The following is a 21,976-nucleotide window of genomic DNA, read 5'->3' on the forward strand; positions in this document are numbered from 1 at the left end:
TTGTTATCCTTTCATTGAAGAAATAAAATAAATTATTACATGAACTGAACATAAGACTAGGGGGGAAACTGAGAAGAGAGTGGCAATTTTGTTATCCTTTCAATAATTGTTTTTTTTTTAATGTTTTATCATTTAAAATTGGAATATTAAAATTCCTTTCCATTCTATACCTTGTAATATACCTTATCCTCCTAGTTCTAGGAGATTGGTGTAAGAATCTGCTCAATTTCTTAATTTCTTGAATTTAAATGTAAAGATTAAAACTCAGGAGAATTTATTAACTTTTTATGAATATACCAAATCTATTGATGTAATAAAAAAAACTATCCCTCCATGTTTATTAAACCGCCAAGTGGATTGAAGTAATAAGACATAAAATATCATCCATGACAAACACTCAACAAACCAATCAAAACCATCCTGAATAACAATCAAAACACTCAAGCCATCAACAACCAATTAAAAACCAATCTCCAACAACGACCTTTAACACTCTTGATATCCATAATAATAGACCTATCCTAGCTCGAAATCACCCTTGATAATATATTTGGGTTATCTTTGTTTTTGTGTTGAAAAAACATTTATTTTTTTTAAATTAATGTTTTCTAATGATTTTTATATATATATGATGATGTTAAAATAAAAATATTTTAATGTATTTTCAAGAAAAAAAATTATTTTTAAAAGCAACCACTATGGTAATCTCAAACATTAATATCTTTTATTTTTATTTCTTTTTACAAAATATCCTTTATAACATATAAAATTAGTAAAAATATATTTTGAAAATCAACCCACATCTGCATTTACGGGGGCATATGAAGGATATATTGTTTGGAAGTGTGATAACGACAGCTTTCAAAGTGTTTTTTGCTTTGAAATGTATTAAAATAATATATATTTTTTTATTTTTTAAAAATTATTTTTGATATCAACATATCAAAATGATATAAAATACAAAGAATTTTTTAATTTACATTAAAAAAAATATTTTTAATTTTTTTTTAAATATTTTTAAAACATAAAAACAAATAGCCTCAAATACACTCAAACTTTAAAGCCCCACCACCCCACCCACACCTTGACTCAAGCATACTCAAGTATTTTTTTGGTTTATAATTGTTATTTTTTTTATGTTATATTTTATTTTTTAATATTTAATTTGTTGAGAATTGAACTTCAAATTTTTTAAAATTTGTGCTTCTGTTTAAATGACTTGAGTCACTAACTTAATGGGTTTACATGGGCTGACATTATTTTTTTTTATCATATATATATATATATATATATATATATATATATGATCATCTTATATTATTTCAACTTCTCTCTCTATTTATTTTTTTTAAATTCCCCTCTTCTTGCTGCATGTGTAGAAATCTCCACCAAAATAGGACCAACTCATTTTTGGTGCATATATAAATAAATAGTACAAATAACAAATTGCTAAAAAATCCCACTTTGCTTACAATTGAAGAAATCAATCCAACTACTAAAAAAATTAAACAGCAACATTAATTTCCTCTTGAAACAATAATGAATAATAATACTTTTCAACATGTCTCCATCTCCAATCCCTTACGCTTCTCCAATCACTCTCACTTTCAAGTTCCAAGTAGTTGCACCCTATAGGAAAAGGTTCGGTAGTTCTACTGACTCCGTCCGCCCCCAACCCCACGTTTACTCCTCCCCTCCCCTCCCCCTTCCTTCCACTCTCATGCCGTTCCCTTTACGTTAGAATTTTTGTCATTTCCATGGGATATACAAAGACTCATAGCTAAAAGTAAACGTTCCCTTCAATTCTCCAATAAATTTCTCTCGTCCTCTCTAAAATACACTTTATTATTTAAGTTAGCGAGAGATTTATGATTCTAACACCAATCTCTGAAAACTATATACTTGTAAACTCTCCACCTGAAAAGACCATTGTATAAGTCCACTCTCGCTCACACCACACGTCCTCCCTAGCCATTCCCCCCCCCCCTCTCTTTCTTTCTTTTATTCAATATTTCTCTCTGCTTCTCCTTGTTCTCGACAAGAATTCATAAACCAGCTCGTAGCTAGTCTTGTACGAATATATATTCTTCCTTAATCATCATGGTACTGATGGTCACTTGCATGGCTGCTTCTCTAAAGAAACTTGCGTCTTTGTTACTTGTACTAACATTTCTAGGGAAGAGTTATGTGTTTGGTCATTTTGTGGTCGAGAAGAGTAGCCTAAGAGTGTTGTCTCCCATGAGTTTGAGAGCAAAACATGACAGTGCAATAGGTAACTTTGGTATTCCAGATTATGGTGGCTACTTGGCTGGTTCTGTTATGTATCCAGATAAAGGAGCTAATGGTTGTCAGCCTTTTGATGGTGATAAGCCCTTCAAGTCTAAAGGCTCTCGCCCAACTATTGTACTTCTTGATCGTGGAGGTATAAATAGTTTACTCACAATTATTCTCTTGCCTGTTGAGTTTTGATTGATTAATGATGTTGAGTCCAAGTGAAGTTTATTTCTTCGTCGAGAACTTGATTCATGGATGTTTCTTGGACTTTGACTCCACTCTGTTTACACTCCATCTTTTTATTTATTTATTGATTTGCTAATTTGTTTGTTAACAATTTGATCAACTCTGTTATAGAGTAGCTAATAAACCTTGTCTAAAATGGGTTTTGTTTGATTTTGCTCTCACACACAACTCTCTCTCTCTCTCTCTTTCTCTCTCTCTCTTCAACTTTCTTATTTGCTTAATGAGATTCGTTTGTTGGGAATTTGATTGACGGATCACTAATTATGGAGTTAGCGTTGATGGTTAGTTGTTTTCTTTTGTGTCTTTTTTGTTTCAATAGATTACAAAGGCATATTCATTTTTTAGTTATGGATTGGGGTCTAGTTCGCTTATTGAACTTGATTTGTTTGAATTTAGTAAAAGTTATGGTGAGGATGATAGATTTAAGGTGTGAATTCTCTACATATCTTCCTTCTCTCCATTTGTTTGAAGTTGGTAGAAGTTATTGAACTTGATTTTGTTTCAATTCGGTAAAAGTCATCATCAAAAATCTATTTCACATTCAGTACTCTTCCATCTTGGCTCTCTGGCTTTAACGCAAGGGTTGCTTTCTGTTGACTTCTAGGTTCGATAGGTTGACTGTTTGATATGGATCAACTGTGAGATAAAAAAGAGGAGTATTTTGATTCATTTCTGTGTTTTTGATAAATATTCTAGTCACCATATTGAACGAAGATTAATTGTGTTTAATTAAATTTTTACTTTTTGACTTTTTTCTTTTATTCTCTTTGTTCTTGCTTTCTCTAGGCTATGGTTTTATAAATTGATGATTGATTAAGACCAGTAGATGATGATCTTATGTAAGGTTTAACAGTGGTGATTAGTTCTGAAAAACTTGAATTCATAAAGTTTAATGACTGATAAGCTAAATCAACCCCACTGTACCGTGTAATTCCGAGAGGATTGAGCTTTCTTGTAATATATTAAATTGATGAAATCATATGTTGATCTTTCCGTTTTCCTTCTTGGAAATGTAGAATGCTACTTTGCCTTGAAGGCATGGAATGCTCAACAAGCCGGAGCTGCAGCAGTGTTGGTGGCTGATAGCATAGATGAGCCTCTAATAACTATGGATTCTCCTGAGGAAACCAAAGACGCAGACGGGTATATAGAGAAGATTGGAATCCCATCAGCTCTGATAGAGAGGTCACTTGGAGAGAGCCTGAAACAAGCCTTGAAAAATAAAGAATATGTGGTGGTAAAATTGGACTGGAGAGAGTCAGTGCCTCATCCTGATCAGAGAGTTGAGTATGAGCTTTGGACGAACAGCAATGATGAATGCGGGGCTCGATGTGATGAGCAGATGGATTTTGTGAAGAATTTCAGAGGCCATGCTCAGATCCTCGAGAGGGGAGGTTACACTCTGTTCACTCCACATTATATTACTTGGTATTGTCCCCGGCCTTTCATTCTTAGCAACCAATGCAAATCTCAGTGCATAAACAATGGGCGATACTGTGCTCCTGATCCAGAACATGATTTCGGGGTGGGGTATCAGGGGAAGGACGTGGTCTTTGAGAACTTGAGGCAGCTTTGTGTCCATAGAGTTGCCAATGCGACCGGAAGGTCTTGGGTTTGGTGGGATTATGTGACAGATTTCCACATCAGGTGCTCTATGAAGAACAACAGATATAGCAAGGAATGTGCAGAAGATGTTTTGAAATCACTTGGTGAGTTCTATTCTACACTATTGTACATACAGAATCCTGTTTGAATTGGTGCTCTAATGATTTTAATCGACTTACGCAGATTTGCCTGTTGAGAAGATCCAAAAATGCATGGGTGAACCTGAAGCTGATGTGGAGAATGAAGTGCTCAAAGCTGAGCAGGAATTGCAGGTCATACTTCTCATTTGGTTTTCACTTCGCTGTTCCTTCCATCCAATAGGCCTTCAAATATCAATACTGCAGATTTCTTTTCTAAATTGAAATACAGTGCCCTTAATTTTCTCCTTGTATATTTCTGTGTGTCCCCGTGTCTGTACATACATAACACAGTTCGGCTGTTACTATGTGAACTCAATTTTTTTATTCTGGTTTCTGGGATTTAGGTAGGGCGAGGATCTCGTGGTGACGTTACGATCTTGCCAACAATGGTGATTAATAATGTTCAATATCGAGGTTCGTATTTACTGACCATGTCACAGAGTGTGAATGATCTTTGTTAAAGCAGTGTAAGATTGTGCTTAAGCATGTTGAAGAGTTGGGTTCACCATGTAAGCAAGTGGGTTTTCAACACTGAACGCGATTCACTGTTTCAATTTTGGATCGAGATCTTATATTTGACTTCTCATAGTCCAAATCCCGGTTGATGATTTCTTTGGTTTTAAACTGTATACCATTTCTTTTTAGCCTCTGCATTTTGTATTTCTGGCCGCTCTAGTGACTACAGGCCAATCATAAGATGCCTTTCCAGCTCTTTGTTAGAAGCGTTTGTATTGGATTTCTGCATTTCCTTTTCTAGTTTTGGTTGGTTATGACCTTTCATTTCATGGCTGTTTTCCCATATATTGATCTTTTGATTCTAGTTAAAAGGAGAGCTCTAATATTCCCTGATTTTCACACAACTATTGCCAAATTGTTCTATGAACTGGATACCTTTGACAGTGATCTTTGTGATCCTTTTCTTGGAAGTTGTATATGTATCATGGCTTTATGTGTCCTTATTTCTTATTTTAATTTTCTTTCTGAAGGAAAATTGGAGAGGGCTGCGGTGCTGAAAGCGCTATGTTCTGGATTCAAGGAGACCACTGATCCTCCAGTTTGTTTAAGTTCAGGTTGGTGGGCATATTTACTTTCACGCTCACGATTGGTACATCACATTTGGTTAAATTGCTGACTAATCTTACTCTCCTTTTCGCCTTGATTTATACTGTCAGAGCTTGAGACTAACCAGTGTCTGGAAAGGAACGGAGGGTGTTGGCACGACAAACAATTTAACGCAACCGCTTGCAAGGCAAGACAGAAGAATTCCAATTTGAGCTTTTTGATTGATTCCCCGTAGAAGTTGTTGCTTTCTCTTTGTTTTTTCTTTCACTAATAGTAGGATCTTGAATTTGTTCAGGACACATTTAGGGGAAGGATGTGTCAGTGTCCAGTTGTGGACGGTGTTCAGTATGAAGGAGATGGTTACAGGTCTTGTAAACGTAAGCTTTTTTCCTTGGTTTCACATCCAGTGAGATTGGAAGTCAGTCCCTGTCAAACAATTACAGGGATATTCTGTTTCTTCTTTTGTGTTATAAAACCTTGTACCTATGTGAAATAGACCATCACTCTCATTCATAAGCTACTCTCTTTATTTCTTTGGCAGCTATTGGACCTGGAAGGTGTGCAGTAGAGAATGGAGGATGCTGGTCAGAAACAAGAAATGCATTAAGTTTCTCAGCTTGCTCAGTTCAGTGATATTATCTTTCATCTTCTTATTACACTAATCCTCCTCCCTACGGCTTCAGTTATTTTTGCTAAATCTAACAACTACCCTTGAACTTAATTTGTTCGTTCCATCTTGACACAATTCCTTTCCATACTGAGCAGGAGTCCCAGTTGAACGGTTGCCACTGTCCACAAGGGTTTCAGGGGGATGGCCATCATTGCGAAGGTGCTTCTCTTCTATCTGTGTAACTATTGGAAAAGTTTCACTGTCTACCTCTCCGACAACTTCGTTGTTCTTGTGAAATATTTCTCTAATAATCATTTTCTACTTAATTTGCACCAGATGACGATGAATGTAGGACGCACACTGCTTGCCAATGTGATGGTTGCTCCTGCAAAAACAAGTGGGGTGGATATGAGTGCAAATGCAAGGGGAACCGCATTTATATAAAGGAACAAGATGCTTGTATTGGTAAGAGAACAATACCATGCTACAAGTTTAATTAAAACTGAAGGCATACTTGTCATCAATTACTTTCTGACCTTCGTTTCTCAATTATGCAGAAAGAAATGGATCCAGATTTGGATGGTTCCTCACCCTTGTGATCCTAGCTGTTGTGACTGCTTCCGGTATTGCTGGTTATATATTCTACAAATACAGGCTTCGGGTATGTCTAAATGAATACAAGGGACAAGCTTTTTATCTATCTTGGGTTGCTAATTAGTATCTTTACTTGCAAGCAACGATGTAATCATTGGCATTTTTTCTTTCCACCTGCAGTCTTACATGGACTCAGAGATCATGGCTATCATGTCACAATACATGCCACTTGACAACAACCAGAACAATGAAGTTCCAACACAGTCCCAACCATTACGACATGGCACAACTGTGTAAGGTAACGAGTCCTTTTCTTTGTGGTTCAAAGAGAAATAGTCCTTTTCGTTATCATTTGTCTAACTTTGGTGCTCAGACTTTTTCTGCAACCTAACACCTTATGTTGCTTTCTATTTGCAGATGCAAGAACTAAAGCATCCAGTCCAGCAACGAATGATTCCATTAGAGGAGCGGAGATTATGTGTCTGCTGAATGGAAATTTTCGTAACCAATGGCAGCTCTTATACACAGCAGAGAGAGGTCCAGTTCCTGTGCTATATACGATTTAGAGAAGTACCTAATTTTTAGAACATTTATAGAAGAATCTTCTGAGTTTTCCCTTCTGTATATAGAAATAGTTAAGATCATGTAGATGTTGCTTCAAAAATTAAATAAGGACACGTGAAGGTGACAAAAACAGGTACGATGAAGGGAATAAAGAGATTGAAGGATGATGCTGCTTTGAATCAGTTTATTTAAGAACTTTTTCCAACAATTTCTACCTGCAGAGCATACTTGATGATACTGTACGTGTCATATAGATCACTGTATGATTTTAGAAACAACCATATAATATAAGGAAATAGCAGCTGCTGCTGCTGGAATCATATATTTTTAGTCTCTTTAAGATACTGCTTGTGTTTTTTTTATTTAATTATAAAATAAAAAAAAATATTATTTGATTAGTTAATATTTTTTTTACTAGAACTATACATAATTGTATTTTAAATCTTAATTTTGTTGAAGATAAAATAACTTTTTTTTTATTGATGAAAATATGCTCTTTTTTTTTTAAATTTTACATTAAAAAAAAATATTTTATAATAGTTTTAATTAAATATATATATTTTTTAAAATCTACTTATTTAAAATCCACAAACTAGAAAATATTCTTTTAAGAGAATGTCTAGAGGAGTGGTGGAAGAGGTGGCTGCTGTGGTTTTCTTTTACCATAATTTTTCATGATTTGGTTTTAAATTAAACTGGTTCAACAAGCGGTTTCAAAAATAGTTTTGAAAAAAAATTATTTTTTTAAATTTTTAATTAAGTTTTTTTTTGTGTTTTTTAGATTATTTTGAATATACTAATGTTAAAAATATATTTTTTAAAAATATTATTTTAATATATTTTTAAATAAAAAGTATACCACAATCTAAAAAATCCATTAAAAATCCCGTTTATTTTTATATTTCAAAAATATTTTTTTAAAAATAAAAATACAATACACCCTAATATCATTCACAAATATGAAATTGTTAATGTGTATTTTTTTAGTAATTTTATTAGCAAAAACACTTATAAAAATATTTAAACCAAATATATATAAATTTTTTATTCATAATAGTTTCAATCAAACATATATTTAATTTTAATAAATTATAATTAAAAATAATTTATTTAAATTTATTTTTCAAACTATAATTATTTAAATTATAATTCTAGCAAACACCTCTAAAAATATAATAGCAAAACTCCAACCATACACCAAAATTACTTTGTTTAAACATTTAACCTGTATTTCACTTTTTTTTTTTAAGAGCATAAAAAATAATTAAATAATGTCGTAAGAAATGGGTACGATTAATTGAAGTGTCAGAAAATTCAAATGTTAAAGTAAAAAAGTGACCAAGTCTTTTTTAAATGCTCTCGTTGAGAGTCGAACTCAAGACCTCCCGCTTACTAAACGGGTGCTCTAACCAACTGAGCTACGAGAGCTGACTTAAACTTAAACTTGATTATGAATTATTTAGACCAGACATATACAAAAACTAATTCAAAATATAACAGGCGCAGTAGGGTAGAAGGAACGCCATTGATGAAAAGATGAAAATGAAATCAATGGAAGCCAAGCCCCTCCTATTCCTCTTCCTCTCCAATCCATCAAAATCCATTACCATCTCTCCTTTCTCGCACCAGTTGTTTGCATTGTTTTCTTCTTCAATTGATATACCAAAACTCGCCACCAATTCGGAAGTAGTAACAACATTGACACAAGAAGAAGTAACAAAAATCAACCTTCTAATCCCACGTTTATGTCTATTAAACCACTTAAACACCGCTATACAATTAATCACAACCTCTCTCGTCGCTAACCCACCTCCAAAGTCCCTTTCCTTTTCCATTCTCACTCACTCTCTCACTTCCCAACCAGACATGACCAAACCCATGTCACTTCTCACCATTCTTAGGCACACGCCACAAGCACATTCACATCTTTCACCTATAAACACCATGCTTATCACTTCATATATCAAAAAGAAGAGACCCAAAGAGGCCTTGAAAGTGTACAATTGGATGCTTAGACCAGGCTCTCCATGTAAAGTTGAAAAGATTGTATTTTGTGTTTTGGTTAATGGGTTGTGTGAGATTGGTTGGGTTCTTGAGGGTTTGAAGGTTTTGAAAGACATGGTCAGTGTGGGGTTTTTGCCTATTGGTGGGTTAAAGGAAAGGGTCTATAGGAGTTTGTTGAGCGAGGCTAGGGTGAAGGAGGCAGTGGAGTTAGACAAGGCTTTATGTGATTGTTTTGAGGATGTTAGTGGTGAGGGTGATAAGAAAGTTATTGACTTGTTGGATTCTTTAATTAGGAACTGGTCTGAGTAAGAAGCAGGTATGCTTTAACAATTTTTTTTCTCTTTGGAACTGCTTTAACTGATTCATTGAGGTTCAGTTTGTGTGATTAATTATTTTTATATTTTTTTATGATTTGAATTATTGAATGTTAATAAATAGGTTGTAAGATATGGGCATTTTGTAATTTTATTCCAGATATAAGACTATTTTATATGAACTAAACAATGATAGGATTTGGTTGTCTGTTTGCAGTCACTGATTCTCTCTCTCTCTCGTTCCACTGTACGTAGAGAATGAGAGAGGAAATATTCATGAGATAATCCTGCAAAAAAAATGTCTTTATATTGAAATGAGCAGTGATATTAGTGAAGAGGATTGAAAAAAGGAAAAAAGAAAGTAGCTGGATTTTTGGTAATCTGGTAAGGGAGCTATGCTCTAATTGTTTCCTCTCAGTGGGTTAAAGAAGATGTATGTTATATTTTACTGATGGCTAGACTAGGACATTTGGCCTAGAATTTACCTAACGAGTGATGAATATAACATCCAGATAATGGAGAAGATTAAGCTATTAAAACCGGCACCTAGCTGAAAATATCAAAGCCATATGTTATGTAGTAAGAATTCACAATTCCATGAGCTTAACCTGGTTTTTGTTTGTTTCGATGCATCTGCTGAAGTTTGCATTTCATTTGATTGCTTTTCTGAAGCCAGAGAAGATCCTTCATCCTGCTTGAACCTTTGTATAAAATGAATTAGTTCTGTGGTGTAATGTTTTTGACTGGAAAAATTCTGGGGGGAGTTAAAGTGCACTCTAATGGAGGCACGAAATTAGGATGGGATGTGAGGATGTGAGTGCAAGTTCATTCCTTTCCATTTCCAACCCTGATCAATTGTATCCAAAATACTTGAAATTATACCTCCCTTCTCCAATATTAGTTTTAGCATTGTTAGAAGATAGTTATGCTCTCTTTTCCTCTTCTTATCATAATTTCATTTCACAGCTAGACTGTATCATCCTTCTTTATACCCAGGTAAACATTTCATGCAGAGTAGCTTCCTATATCAAAAGGGCAAAATTTCCTTTGATACATATGGATAGGTGGTCATGCTGCAGTGGGTTCATTCTGCTGTACTTTTCCAGTTAAAGCAATTGTTTTATGAAGAGTTCAGTGTCTATTCTCCTTTGCTCTTGTGTCAAAAAAGCATCTCTTAAATCTCTCCCTCTTTTTTTTCTTTTCCAAACAGACTCTTAATCAAAGGAACCTGGCCAAATATCCTTTTTTTTGGAGTGCTTTTGGACAGAAATTGGTTTATCTGGAGCTTTCTGAGAACACTTTTGCTACTTTGGCTATAGTTATTTAAAATATGACTATATTCCCTTCTTCGTTTTCCATATCTCTAAGGCAGTTTTCTTATCTTGCCATAGTCAGTGTAGTGTTGCTATGCCCAACCTCCAAAGACAAGGATATTGGCTTGACCATTTCTTTTAAGTTGTCCAATTTTGCCTTGCTGCATAAATGTTGAAGTGAAATCAGAAATTGAGAAAGTCTTGATGGTTGTGGTTGCTTTCCTAACATTGCATTCTGCTTATAGTTGGATCATTCTTTTCTGCTACTTCCTTTAGCGCTCACATGCTTTGAAAAATATTTTGTTTCTGCCTTGAACAGCTTATAATGTTTTCCATGTAAGTTCTTGACTCATTATATAACTGCAATGTCCTTACTTGACCACCATATGCAGTTATATTGTACTATAATTTAGCTTTATATTCTTTAGATTCTGTATAGCTCTCTCTCATAATTGTTTTTCCCTGTGGCAGTCTTAACGTTTTACCTTATAGATGACGCAATGAGTTTCTGAGACCACTCTCTATCCCCGTCAATTCCTTTTTTAGCAGGCTGTGCTTTGCCATTCAGGAATATCAAGGCACCAATTCTCTCTCCGTCAGTTTCTTTCTTAAGTTTTTGATCCTTGTGAAGCTATATATTGCCATGGGAATAGGAGATGATAGGATGGTTATTGATGTTTAAGATTAGGGAAAGCTCACATACCATTTTGACTCGAGCACAGAGTATCTTCTTTTTCGGGGGGGTCTAGGACTTGTGTATCATCTGGAAGACTTTAATCTCATCCATGCTACTTTCCTTGTAAACTTGCAGATTCAATTATTCGTATTTTACCCACTGTAGTTCCTCTTCTACAATAGTTATATGTGGAGTGAGCAACATTTTTGTGAAGGACTTCTCCTTAAGTGCACAAATGCTGCAAAAGAGAGATCCTTGCCTAGCTGATAACTGTGCTATGTTTTCCACTCAAATATCCTCAGCGTATCACTATAGAAGACTTCAGGAGCTGTAATTTTTTCCTTCTCTACACTCTGGCAGATGAGAAATGGCCCAAATGATTTGTCAGCTCGGGGCAAGTTCGTATCTGATTGGAAGGCCCTGTATTCCTATTTTCTCACCGGCCTGATCAATTAGTTTGTTTAAACAACTATTTCTCTTACATGTTTATTATTATTTATTACAATTTGGAATGATATGTGTGTACTACTTACTATCTGCGAGTAAAAAGCGGTGCACAATATTTGCTGTCCTTCCGTGTCTCGTACACAACAGTAGCACTCTATTTCGTGAGAATGTTTGTGTTTGTGCTCAGATTTGAACTAGCAATTGGTTGAGCTTCCATTTCCTAAATTTGCAGGAGCTATTACTAAGGCAAGCATTTGGTAGTATCATTCAATACCTGTTCGATGTCGTTTTCTTACTTTCACATTGCAGGATTGGCTAAGTAAATAAAAAACGTTCGTTTCTGAATTACAAAATGACACAATTTTTGGAATTCATAAATGCTATTTAGAATATCAACTCGTCCAACTGCTTTCACTTGCCGATGAACGAAAATTGAACACAAATTTGAACGAGGTTACTTCCATAAAACTTGAATAAGTTATGCTGATGTCAGTTTTTTATTTTGTGATGTAAAATAGCATTTTTAAAACTAGTAGTAATATTTTGTTTCATGTTATTCAGAAATAATCATACAATAGATGTGAAAATCTTAATAAGTTATTGCACTATATTCCTAAATAAAACATCAACTTTTCTTTTCAGGGATCACAGGAAAGACCATGAAGTTGTAAAACGATGATGACGATTTCACATGAGTTGAAAAAAAATCAAGAATGACATGCCGTATCTACTATCTAGTGTAAGAGTGAGTGTGCCAGAGAAGCAGCATTTTGATACCCGATGAAGGGGTCTTTTATAATTTAGAAATATCTTTATGAATTTATACTTTAAATTTGAAAGGAAAATTAAAAAATAAAAAAAAATGAAAATAAAATAAGAAAAAGTGTATAAAAATATAAAAGATTCAAGTAAAAAACTCTTTAGTCATCTCTCTTTTTATATTAAATTTTAAAAATTAAAAGGTTGAAGAATTCATAAGAATTAATTCTCACAATTATTAGAGTGTGTTCATATTGTGGTGGCTGTTATGGTTATGGTTTGAAATTATTTTTTTTATATAAAAAGTGTTTTTAGTTGAGGTTGATTTCGAAAAATATATGTTTGGTTAAAACTGTGGTTGAAATTGAAATTGAACAAAAAATTATTTAATGTGTTTAGTTAAAAATTGTGGTTCAATTTTATGTTATGGTATAATTACCTAAAAGTACTTTATTTATAATATTAATAAATAATTAAATAAAAATAACCTTACAACCAATAAATTTTTACAAATAGACCTAAACATATTAGAACAATATTTTCTAATATTTTATAATTGTGTCATTAAACTTGCAACAATTCCATCACATAATTCATTCACAAAAAAAAAATTATTTTCCTATATCAAGGCAATATATATATATATATATATATATATATATATCTTTTTGGATATTATTTCTTATTTTTATGTTGATATGGCCCCATTATGCATAGTATTAATATTTTTTTCCTTACCATATATTCTTTTATTGAAATTACATGACAACTAATTTATGAGTTGAATTCTTTAATAAACACTAAAAATAGTGAAGGCCAGAATATTTCAAGGTTAGGTTGAGTTTAAAAAAGACATTTGTTTCTTGTTGTCAAGGTTGGTAACAAAATAATTTACCAAATAAGTAGAGTACATGATGCTTTTTGATAAATTTCTACATAACTCATCTTTAGAAAGTTAAACTACAGGTTGAAGTTGTAAAAAAACAGTATTTTATTGCTTTCTAATAATTAAGGTCCGACTGTATATAAATGATGGGACTCGTGCTTTTGATTTTTTTTGATAAACTGTAACCAAATGGTTATATCAATGTGTTTTTTAACGCTGCCACGTAGACAAATACATTTAATATTTGATTACTAACTAGAATTAAATTTAAAAAACTAAAAATTCTTTGAGTAAAAAAACCAAATTGCTATAAAACTAACTCAAACATCTTCTGAAAAGTTGAGTTAGAAAGTTTTACTGCATGTTAGGACATTTTAATTTTGATTTCTTATCTGAAGGGATTTCATCGACCAAGTACTGAAATCCTGAGCCGCTGAAAACCAGTTTCTTGATGTCACAGAGATTTATGATTATCTATGGCTTCTTTACTAGTCCTCTAGGATAGAACCTCGTGAGGGTGAAGAATGTTGTTTATCACCTTATTGTGTGACTTTCTTGAAACTGCATCGAAAATGGCAGTAAAATGTCAGATCAAGTATTGGGATTTGGTATAGATTGATTAGACTTCTTTCTTTCAAACTAATTGCGGATAAAACCTTATCCATCTTTTGGAGATGATCAATCGGGAACATTAACAACGACAAAAGCCTTAATGCCAAGCTAGTTGGGGTGATCAATTGCTAACATATGTACGAGAATGTCGTTATATGCATATGCTACTTTTCACTATGTTGAATTATTAAATATCATCCAACGAGCTTCGTTTTCTGTCCTATAATGTGTACCCTTCTTTCGTTTTTCTTGCGAGTTTTTAAAAAGATACATTTATCAGCTTTGGCATTTCACTTCTATTTGCCCAGCATATAACCGAATTACATTTTTATTTAGGAGATGATTGATCACCACATCTGTGACGGCTAAACAATAACAACATTTAACAGCTTTAACTAGTTTTTTTGAACTAAATCTTGCTTCTTTTCCTGACATGTTTCTTTATCATGCTTTGCCAGGCGGTTATCAGAGCTTGGAATGTTGAAGCGTCGTGGAAAGGTACCACCTAAGAAGGGACAAGGAAGGGTTGCTGTCAAGCGTAACAAGGGGAAATGATGATTTTCTGGTGTTCTTCAAATTGATTGTCTTTTTTTTTTTCCTGATGAAGAGTACTCTCTGTTTTTGTTACAAGTGTAGAGTTCATATGTTTGTGCACTTTTTTCCGCACTCTTTCCCAGTTTTTTGGGAAGACTACTTTCTGTGACAATGGGCATATATTGGCGAGGTAAGACATAACTACCCATCTAATGTTGTATAGAACTGCACACTTCTTGCTTGTCTTAAGTGGCTGTCCAGCGCAGGTGCTAGAAAGCAGGATAGAGAAATTACAAGTTCGAACTCTATTTTAGCAGTTAAGCTAGTGCGTCTTCCTCGAGCTTCTTTCAGTGCTCAGTTTACAGGGCAGAGATATTAAATACTCCATCCTTTTGCTGTGTATTCTTGATACCAGCCAATTTAAGTTTGAATTTGGATTTAAAATAACTGCTGATTAGTTTTGTGAAGCTGGAAATTTAACAAGGCAATACTAGAAAAATAAAACTATATTGTGGTAGATTTTTAAGTTAAATGGAGTTTAGAAAAATATTATTTTAGAGGGTTGAAAATCTTATCAAATATGTTAGACTAGATCTTTATATATTGTTTGTAACATATTTAGAGTTATAGGTGAAATCATGCTTCGATTAAAATTAGGATGAAAACTATATATTTCAAGCTTTTTAATCATATATGGTAGGCTTGACAATTCATCCAAATGAGAAAGAAAAACATATTTGAAGTCAGGACTGAAAATCTATTAAAAATATGCTAAAATCAAATATTCGAGCTATATAGAGGAATTTTGGTATGAAGAACTTTATTTTTATTATCTATTTTATTTATTTATTTAATGTTAAATAATTATTTTTAATTTAAGTTTGTTATGACCTATCAGACATTGTTTATGAGTTTATTTCATTATTGAACTTATATTAGTTGATTACTAGTTTAAACCTATTAGTTTACAATCTAAAAAAGATCTATTAGAGTTAGTTAGATGAAACTATATTATATTTTTTAGTTGTAAATTTCAAAAGCAAGCTGAAGAATAAATGTAAGTTTTATTTTTGTTTGTTTATGGCAAAACAATTTTTTTTTACTGGGTCAAAAATCATACATTGATTTATAAAAAATTAACTGATTTCATGTTCATCATTTATATATTTAGGGTTTTTAGATTCAAGGTTATCTTTGAGTTCAAGTTTTTTTTAAAATTTTTTGTTTTTAGATGTATAATTATTTCTGAATTAAGAATTCTTATCAAATATAATTTTTAATTTCTTAGGTTGTTATTTTTATTTTATTAAGAATTACTTAACCGCGTGATCAATCAAGAGGTCACATCAATTCCCCTCCCTTCTTTTTCATCAATTCCCCTCCCTTCTTCTTGATGGAAGACTTGCTGTGTCTCCTGAGACGCATAAAGTTCCGCAACCTTTGGATAGCTATAGCTCAGTAAAATTTAGTAGTTATCATGCTGATTTTGATACTTATGTGAAAAAAAAAAAAAAAAAAAAAGCTGGATCTTCATTAGAAATACCAGATTGAAGCTAGGCTCAAGATCTGCTGATAGATAAAATTTGAAGTGTGAGATTCGTATCTCCAATTTTTTGTTGTCAAAGCTCTATAACGAGTTTCCTTCCAAATGGAGAAAGGAATAGAAGCAAAACCCAAAAATTTGATAACTCACTAGAATATCTGACATGTCTTGAGGAAGAATTAAAACTACGGATTTTGTGTTTGATTTTTCTTCTCTATTTCACAATTTTTCAACATTGTTGAGGATACAATAAATTTTAGTTAAATATCAATATCAGAGTGGGGAAACCAATGAGAATATCTCGTTGTACAGGTACAGGATTGTTGGGATATTTTGGCTCATATAAAGCTGTTTCAAGTCGTTTTTTCACCAATAATCGCCACAAGAACAAGTTCCATCCTTGAAATGATGGAACCGCCTCGCATCTCTTAGGATGATTTCTCTGTCTTCTATCTTTGAGATAAACTTAGAAGCAGTATGGCAGTCATTGCAAACTCTAAGGTTCTTGGCAACTCTAATAGTAGTTCCAGGAGGAGTGTTGAGTATGCCAAAAGCTATTGCCAGTTTCTCACTGTGCCCACAAAGTATAGTTTCTTTCTCCTCCTCGTCAATATCGTGGAGTACACAAGCAGTATCAGGCACGTAACCCTCCTTTTTCAACCTTTCTGACAAGGTCTCAAGAAAATCGTGGAGCTTCTCACTTTGTGGGTGTGATAAATCCCCAGCCAAAAACTTATGCACCTCATCACCATACTCAATCCAACTGCAACCAGGTTCTTTCTTCACACCCATTGCCTTCATCCTCCTCCTAAGATTCATTGCTTTATCCCAGAGTCCAGCAGATGAATATATATTAGAGAGTAGAACGTAGTGGCTAGCCACATCAGGTTGCAACTGAAGGAGATTTTCAGCTGCAATTTCCCCAATTTCAATGTTATGGTGGATCCTACATGCTCCGAGCAAGCTACTCCATGCTCCAACTTTGTCAAATCCAGAAGGCATGGTATTGACAAGTCCATATGCTTCCTCCACTTTACCTGCTCGGCCAACCAAGTCCACAATACAAGCATAGTGATCAGGTGCAGGTTCAATCCCATGTTCGGTTTTCATTTTATGGAACAAGCTCAGGCCCTCATCCACCATCCCTGAGTGACTACATGCGGCAAACAATGCTATGAAAGTAACTTCAGTAGGCTTTACTTCCCCACCTTTGGCTCCTTCCGCCACCATATCTTCAAATAGCTCCAATGATTCCTTTCCTTTCCCATGCATCCCATAAGCCATGATAATTACATTCCAGGTTATGACATTTCTAATAGGCATTTGATCAAACACTCTTCTAGCTAAATTTAAGCAGCCACATTTTGCATACATGTCAACTAATGCACTTCCAACAGTGACTTGTGATGCTAACAAATTTCTCATGGCATAAGCATGGATTTCTTTCCCCTTTGCTAAAGCTGATAGGGAAGCACAACCAGGAAGGACTGTCATCAGAGTTATTGAGTTAGGTTTGAAAGGAACTTTTTTTTTCGTCATTGTAATCACCATCATACGTGGACTTTTCTTCTATTCTTTGCATTTCATGAAGCAGAAGAAGTGCATCACTAGAGCGTCCACAAATCACATAACTAGTAATAATTGTATTCCAAGAAACTATATCTCTATCCTCCATGCTATCAAATATTCTTTTTGAAGTTTTTATGTCCCCCATCCTAGAGTACATATCTATTAGAGCATTTTGCACATATCTATTTGTCTCCAAACCCCTCTTTATTACATATCCATGTATACCTTCTTTTCTTGAAATTCCTTCACAGCGCACATAAGCAGGCACGATACTTGACATTGTGGTTGCATTCGAATAAAGTCCAGCAGCAGCTTCCATTTCAATGAAGAGCATCAATGCTTTCTCATCGTGCTCACTTTGTGCGTAACCAGTAATCATAGCATTCCAAAGACCAATTTTCCTGTCCAAGACACCATCGAAAACTAGACGTCCACTTTCAACCTGTCCACAATTGCAATACATGTCAACTAATGCACTACCCACGAAAGAATTCTCGATCACGTCATCAGTTCTCAATGCATAAGCATGAATTTCTTTCCCAGTTCTTAACAGTTCCAAGTGGGAGCAAGCAGGAAGGACACTCGCAAAAGTGACCCCATCTGGTTTAACTCCCTCAAGAACCATAAGCCGCAAGAACATTAACGCTTCCATAAACCGCTCATTTTGCGAAAATGAACTTATCATGCTGTTCCAAGTAACCAAATCACGGTCCTCAAACATTACTAGTAAACTTTTTGCATCATCAAGTCTTCCTAGTTTAGCATACATAGCCATCAAAGCATTGTTTGAAAATGTTTTCCAATGACCCTTTCTAAAACAACACCCATGAATTTGCTTGCCAAGCCACAAGCCATCGCGTTTGCGCAAATTAGAACAAGCAAGCGCCATACTCACCAAGGTAAACGAACTAGGCTCGAATCCCTCCATTAACATCAATCTGAACGCCTTTATTGCAACTTCCCATTCTTCAAACCGACACAACGCAGAAATAATTGAATTCCAAGAAACCTGGTCTCTCTCAGTAATTCTGTCAAACACTTTATAGACATCACCTAAACCTCCGCACTTACTATACATATTCACAAGGGTATTATCTATAGTCACAGACGAGAACGACCCGTACCCGAATTTGAAAACATGGGCATGAATCTGTTTCCCTAAATACAATTCCTGAATCCCCGCAACGGCCTTCAAGACTGCCGGGAAGGCAAAGTTATCAGGCGAAACACCCGAACCAATCATTTCAATGTACGTAGAAATGGCTTCACGGAATAGATTAGAGCGGGATTTGGAGCGAAGGGATTCAATCCATGAGGCTTGAGAGTGTGATATGGAAATGGGTTTTGGAGAAGAAGAGGAAATGGGAGGCTTTGTAGGCTGCTGGTGGGAAGGAAGGGAGGGTGACGGACTGAAAGGAAGAGAGATTGGGGAAAGAGGGTGCTGAGTGTAGGTGGACATTTGGTAGTTATTTCAGTTAAGGAAGAAGAGTTTGGAGGTTTTTCAAGATTTTCTCTTACATGACTCCGAGGCATTCTTATGCTAATCCGAACTGCTGAGGATTGAGGAAGCTGTCCGTCCATAAACCAATCCTTTGGTTTCGATTGCGACACGTGGCAGCATGAGAGTTAAATTTGAGGAAGCTGTCCATGCCCATTTGCTATAACAAGTATTCGGGAAACAATTCAAATGTGTTAATCTTTCTGAGGAATACCCAACCAGCTTCGGTTCCGTAGTCAGGAGTGTATCAAACGTTTTAAACCAATAATCAGTGTTTCTGTTTATTTACTTATAAGTTATAACCTGTTTTTGTTTTCAAATGTCTTTATTTTTTTTTATTTTTTTTCTTTACTTCAAATTAATTTTTTTATATATTTTTAAATTATTTTAATATGTTAACATCAAAATAATTTTTTAAAAAAATATTATTTTAATATATTTTCAAATAAAAATATTTTAAAAAACAATTATTACTACGTTTTTATATACCTCTCCACAAGTAAAATAAATGAACCTAGTTACCTACCTTGTTTTGCCACGGGTTACATTAAAAAAAAATTGATAAAAAAAAAATGTGCATGTTGTTTTTTAATAGCAAGGAAAGTTATGATTGTAAATGTTAATATTATTATAACGTTATTTTTAAACCAGCTTAAATCTGGTTAACTATATATTCCGGTCAATTTAGTGGTCCAACTATAATGTCAAAATACTAAAAAAATTGTGTAGAAGCTGCTGTTTTTTTTTTTTTTTTTTTTTTGTAAGTATTAACAAGACAATGTTTTGGGTGGAGTTGGTAATTAAGGTGCGACCCAGTTTTCTCGATCCACCAGGACAAAATCTGGTTTTTTTTTTTCAAAAATAAAATAATATCAATCCAACGTTATTTTTTATAAAAAATATTGAAAAATAATGATATTTTAAATAAATTTAAATTAAATTATGTTAATTCATTTAATATGTAATCTAGATTATAGTTTAAGCCTCGAAATAACCTTTTCTTTTATAATTTATATTTTTTTTATTTAATTGAAATAACTAACAATCTAAAAAACATGAAGGAGGTCCTAATCAAAATTTAAATAAAAAAGTAATGAAAACAAAAAAACATACAAGATTTGACTTAAAAATTAAAAGAAAAAAAAAACAAAAAAAAAGGTTAGGTCCATGCGCCAAATAAGAAATCCAAGCTCAAGCGTGCCTGCACTAGAAAACTCAAGGTCACATGTCTGGTGTTTTTTTTTTTTTTTTTTTTTTTTTTTTTTTTTTTTGCGCAAGGGTATATGACACCCCTTTCTCTATTAAAAAAAAAAACATGACATCTTGTCTATGTTCATACCAGATGACAATTATACTACTATAGTTGGTTAAAAAATCTTTTTTTAACTTTAAAAACTTATTTTCAACAAAATTTTTTATTTAAAAAACACTTCTAAAAACCTTAAAAAACCCATTTGTAGTCTAAACTTGAAAAAAATTCGATTCCAAAATACAAAATCAACTTTATTTCATAAAACTTATTTTCTTTATAAAAAAACATAAATGACATCTTATCTGTTACAATAAATATTTGTTGTCCATAAATCAAATGCTGATCACTATTATGGTGGTTAAAAATCATGTCCAATTTCTTAAACTTCAAAAACTTTTTTTACTAAATTTTCACTTAAAAAACACTTTAAAGACTTTAAAAAAACCCATTTGTAGTTTTAAACTTCAAAAAAATCAGGTATCCAAAATACAAAATCAGCTTTATTTCATAAAACTTATGAAACCCAAATTTTTTTTTTTGGCAGGATGAAGGCCAAAAAATAAAAAAAAGTCATTTAGTCTACAGGAGCTCATTAACATTAAGAATATATATATTTATTTATTTATTTTTGTGGCTAGAATCTCAGCCAACCACAACACTTTTTCCTTCACTATTTTTCAACAATTTTTCTCTCTTTTCTCTAAAATTAGAGACATAAAAATAAGAAAAATAAAGCTTTGAATCAAAATAAAACTTTTCAAGAATAAGGACTATAATAGAAGAAAAATGAAAATAGAAGGATCAAAAGGAACTTTGTAGTAATACTATTAGACTAACCATGTCAATTTGCCATGCTTTACACTTTGGTCCTATATATCTTAATTGTGTTTTTCTATGATAGATCATAAGAAACCATTTACTAATTTGATAAAAAAAAAAAAATGCAATCGAAAAAGAAGTCGAGATTAATAATAATAATAAAAAAACGTTGTGTGAATCCATATTTTCCAAACCTTCTAGTGTTTCTTCTAACAATAACTAGTAGCGATAATTCCTTTAGGTTCTGATGGAGTTCGTGGAGCCAATTTGTCCTTCTCCTTCCTGTAGCATTCCTCGAGTGTTGAAAAGGGCAAAAACAAAACCTTCGGAAAAGGTAGGAATTGCAATGGAATCAGATGTTCGTCATTCAGAAACTGAGGGTGCATCAAGAACGAAGGAGCTTTCTCATCTCTTTGACAAATTAAGAGCATTTTATAGGATAAAATCACGAAAATTTCCTCAAAGTCATGTCATTAGCCCACCACCAACAAATAATACAGGGAAAATTATGTAAAATAAATTAAACTATAGATATGAATTAATACGCGTGCATTAAAATTCAAGTTGAGAGTATAATTTTTCAATAATTGATAGATAAATGCAATATTAACTTTAAAACAGTGTTGTAGCAGTTGCTTTTTTAAATAGCTTTTCG

General features: G+C 33.3%; 2 protein-coding genes and 1 non-coding gene across 3 annotated transcripts; 1 reads left to right on the forward strand and 2 right to left on the reverse strand.

The window, feature by feature from the left end:
* The first annotated feature begins 1,714 nt into the window (after positions 1-1,714).
* Positions 1,715-7,303, forward strand: LOC118042445 (vacuolar-sorting receptor 6). The gene is made up of 13 exons (XM_073405847.1): positions 1,715-2,422; positions 3,537-4,229; positions 4,309-4,397; positions 4,610-4,679; positions 5,252-5,335; positions 5,438-5,514; positions 5,623-5,704; positions 5,869-5,951; positions 6,093-6,156; positions 6,274-6,402; positions 6,495-6,598; positions 6,712-6,829; positions 6,949-7,303. Exons 1-12 carry the CDS (start codon positions 2,101-2,103, stop codon positions 6,826-6,828), a joined length of 1,914 nt encoding a protein of 637 aa, XP_073261948.1. The 5' UTR covers positions 1,715-2,100; the 3' UTR covers position 6,829; positions 6,949-7,303.
* A 1,146-nt stretch (positions 7,304-8,449) lies between these two features.
* On the reverse strand, positions 8,450-8,523 carry TRNAT-AGU (transfer RNA threonine (anticodon AGU)). The gene has a single exon. It is a non-coding gene; the product is annotated as a tRNA-Thr (tRNA).
* A 7,778-nt stretch (positions 8,524-16,301) lies between these two features.
* LOC118042538 (pentatricopeptide repeat-containing protein At3g57430, chloroplastic-like) lies at positions 16,302-19,376 on the reverse strand. Its single transcript, XM_035050241.2, is given in 2 exon segments — positions 16,302-17,728; positions 17,730-19,376. Coding segments are annotated over 2 exon segments (2,661 nt in total). The 5' UTR covers positions 19,212-19,376; the 3' UTR covers positions 16,302-16,549.
* Between the last annotated feature and the right edge of the window lie 2,600 nt (positions 19,377-21,976).

The sequence above is a fragment of the Populus alba genome, chromosome 1 (assembly GCF_005239225.2).
Source record: "Populus alba chromosome 1, ASM523922v2, whole genome shotgun sequence".
NCBI lineage: Eukaryota > Viridiplantae > Streptophyta > Magnoliopsida > Malpighiales > Salicaceae > Populus > Populus alba.

Bases quoted from the DNA above. Each gene is read 5' to 3' on its own strand.
- LOC118042445 (XM_073405847.1), top strand. From the start codon at position 2,101: ATGGTACTGATGGTCACTTGCATGGCTGCTTCTCTAAAGAAACTTGCG. The intron at 4,230-4,308 runs GTGAGTTCTATT...CGACTTACGCAG, and splicing joins AGATGTTTTGAAATCACTTG to ATTTGCCTGTTGAGAAGATC. The intron at 4,680-5,251 runs GTTCGTATTTAC...TTCTTTCTGAAG, and splicing joins TAATAATGTTCAATATCGAG to GAAAATTGGAGAGGGCTGCG.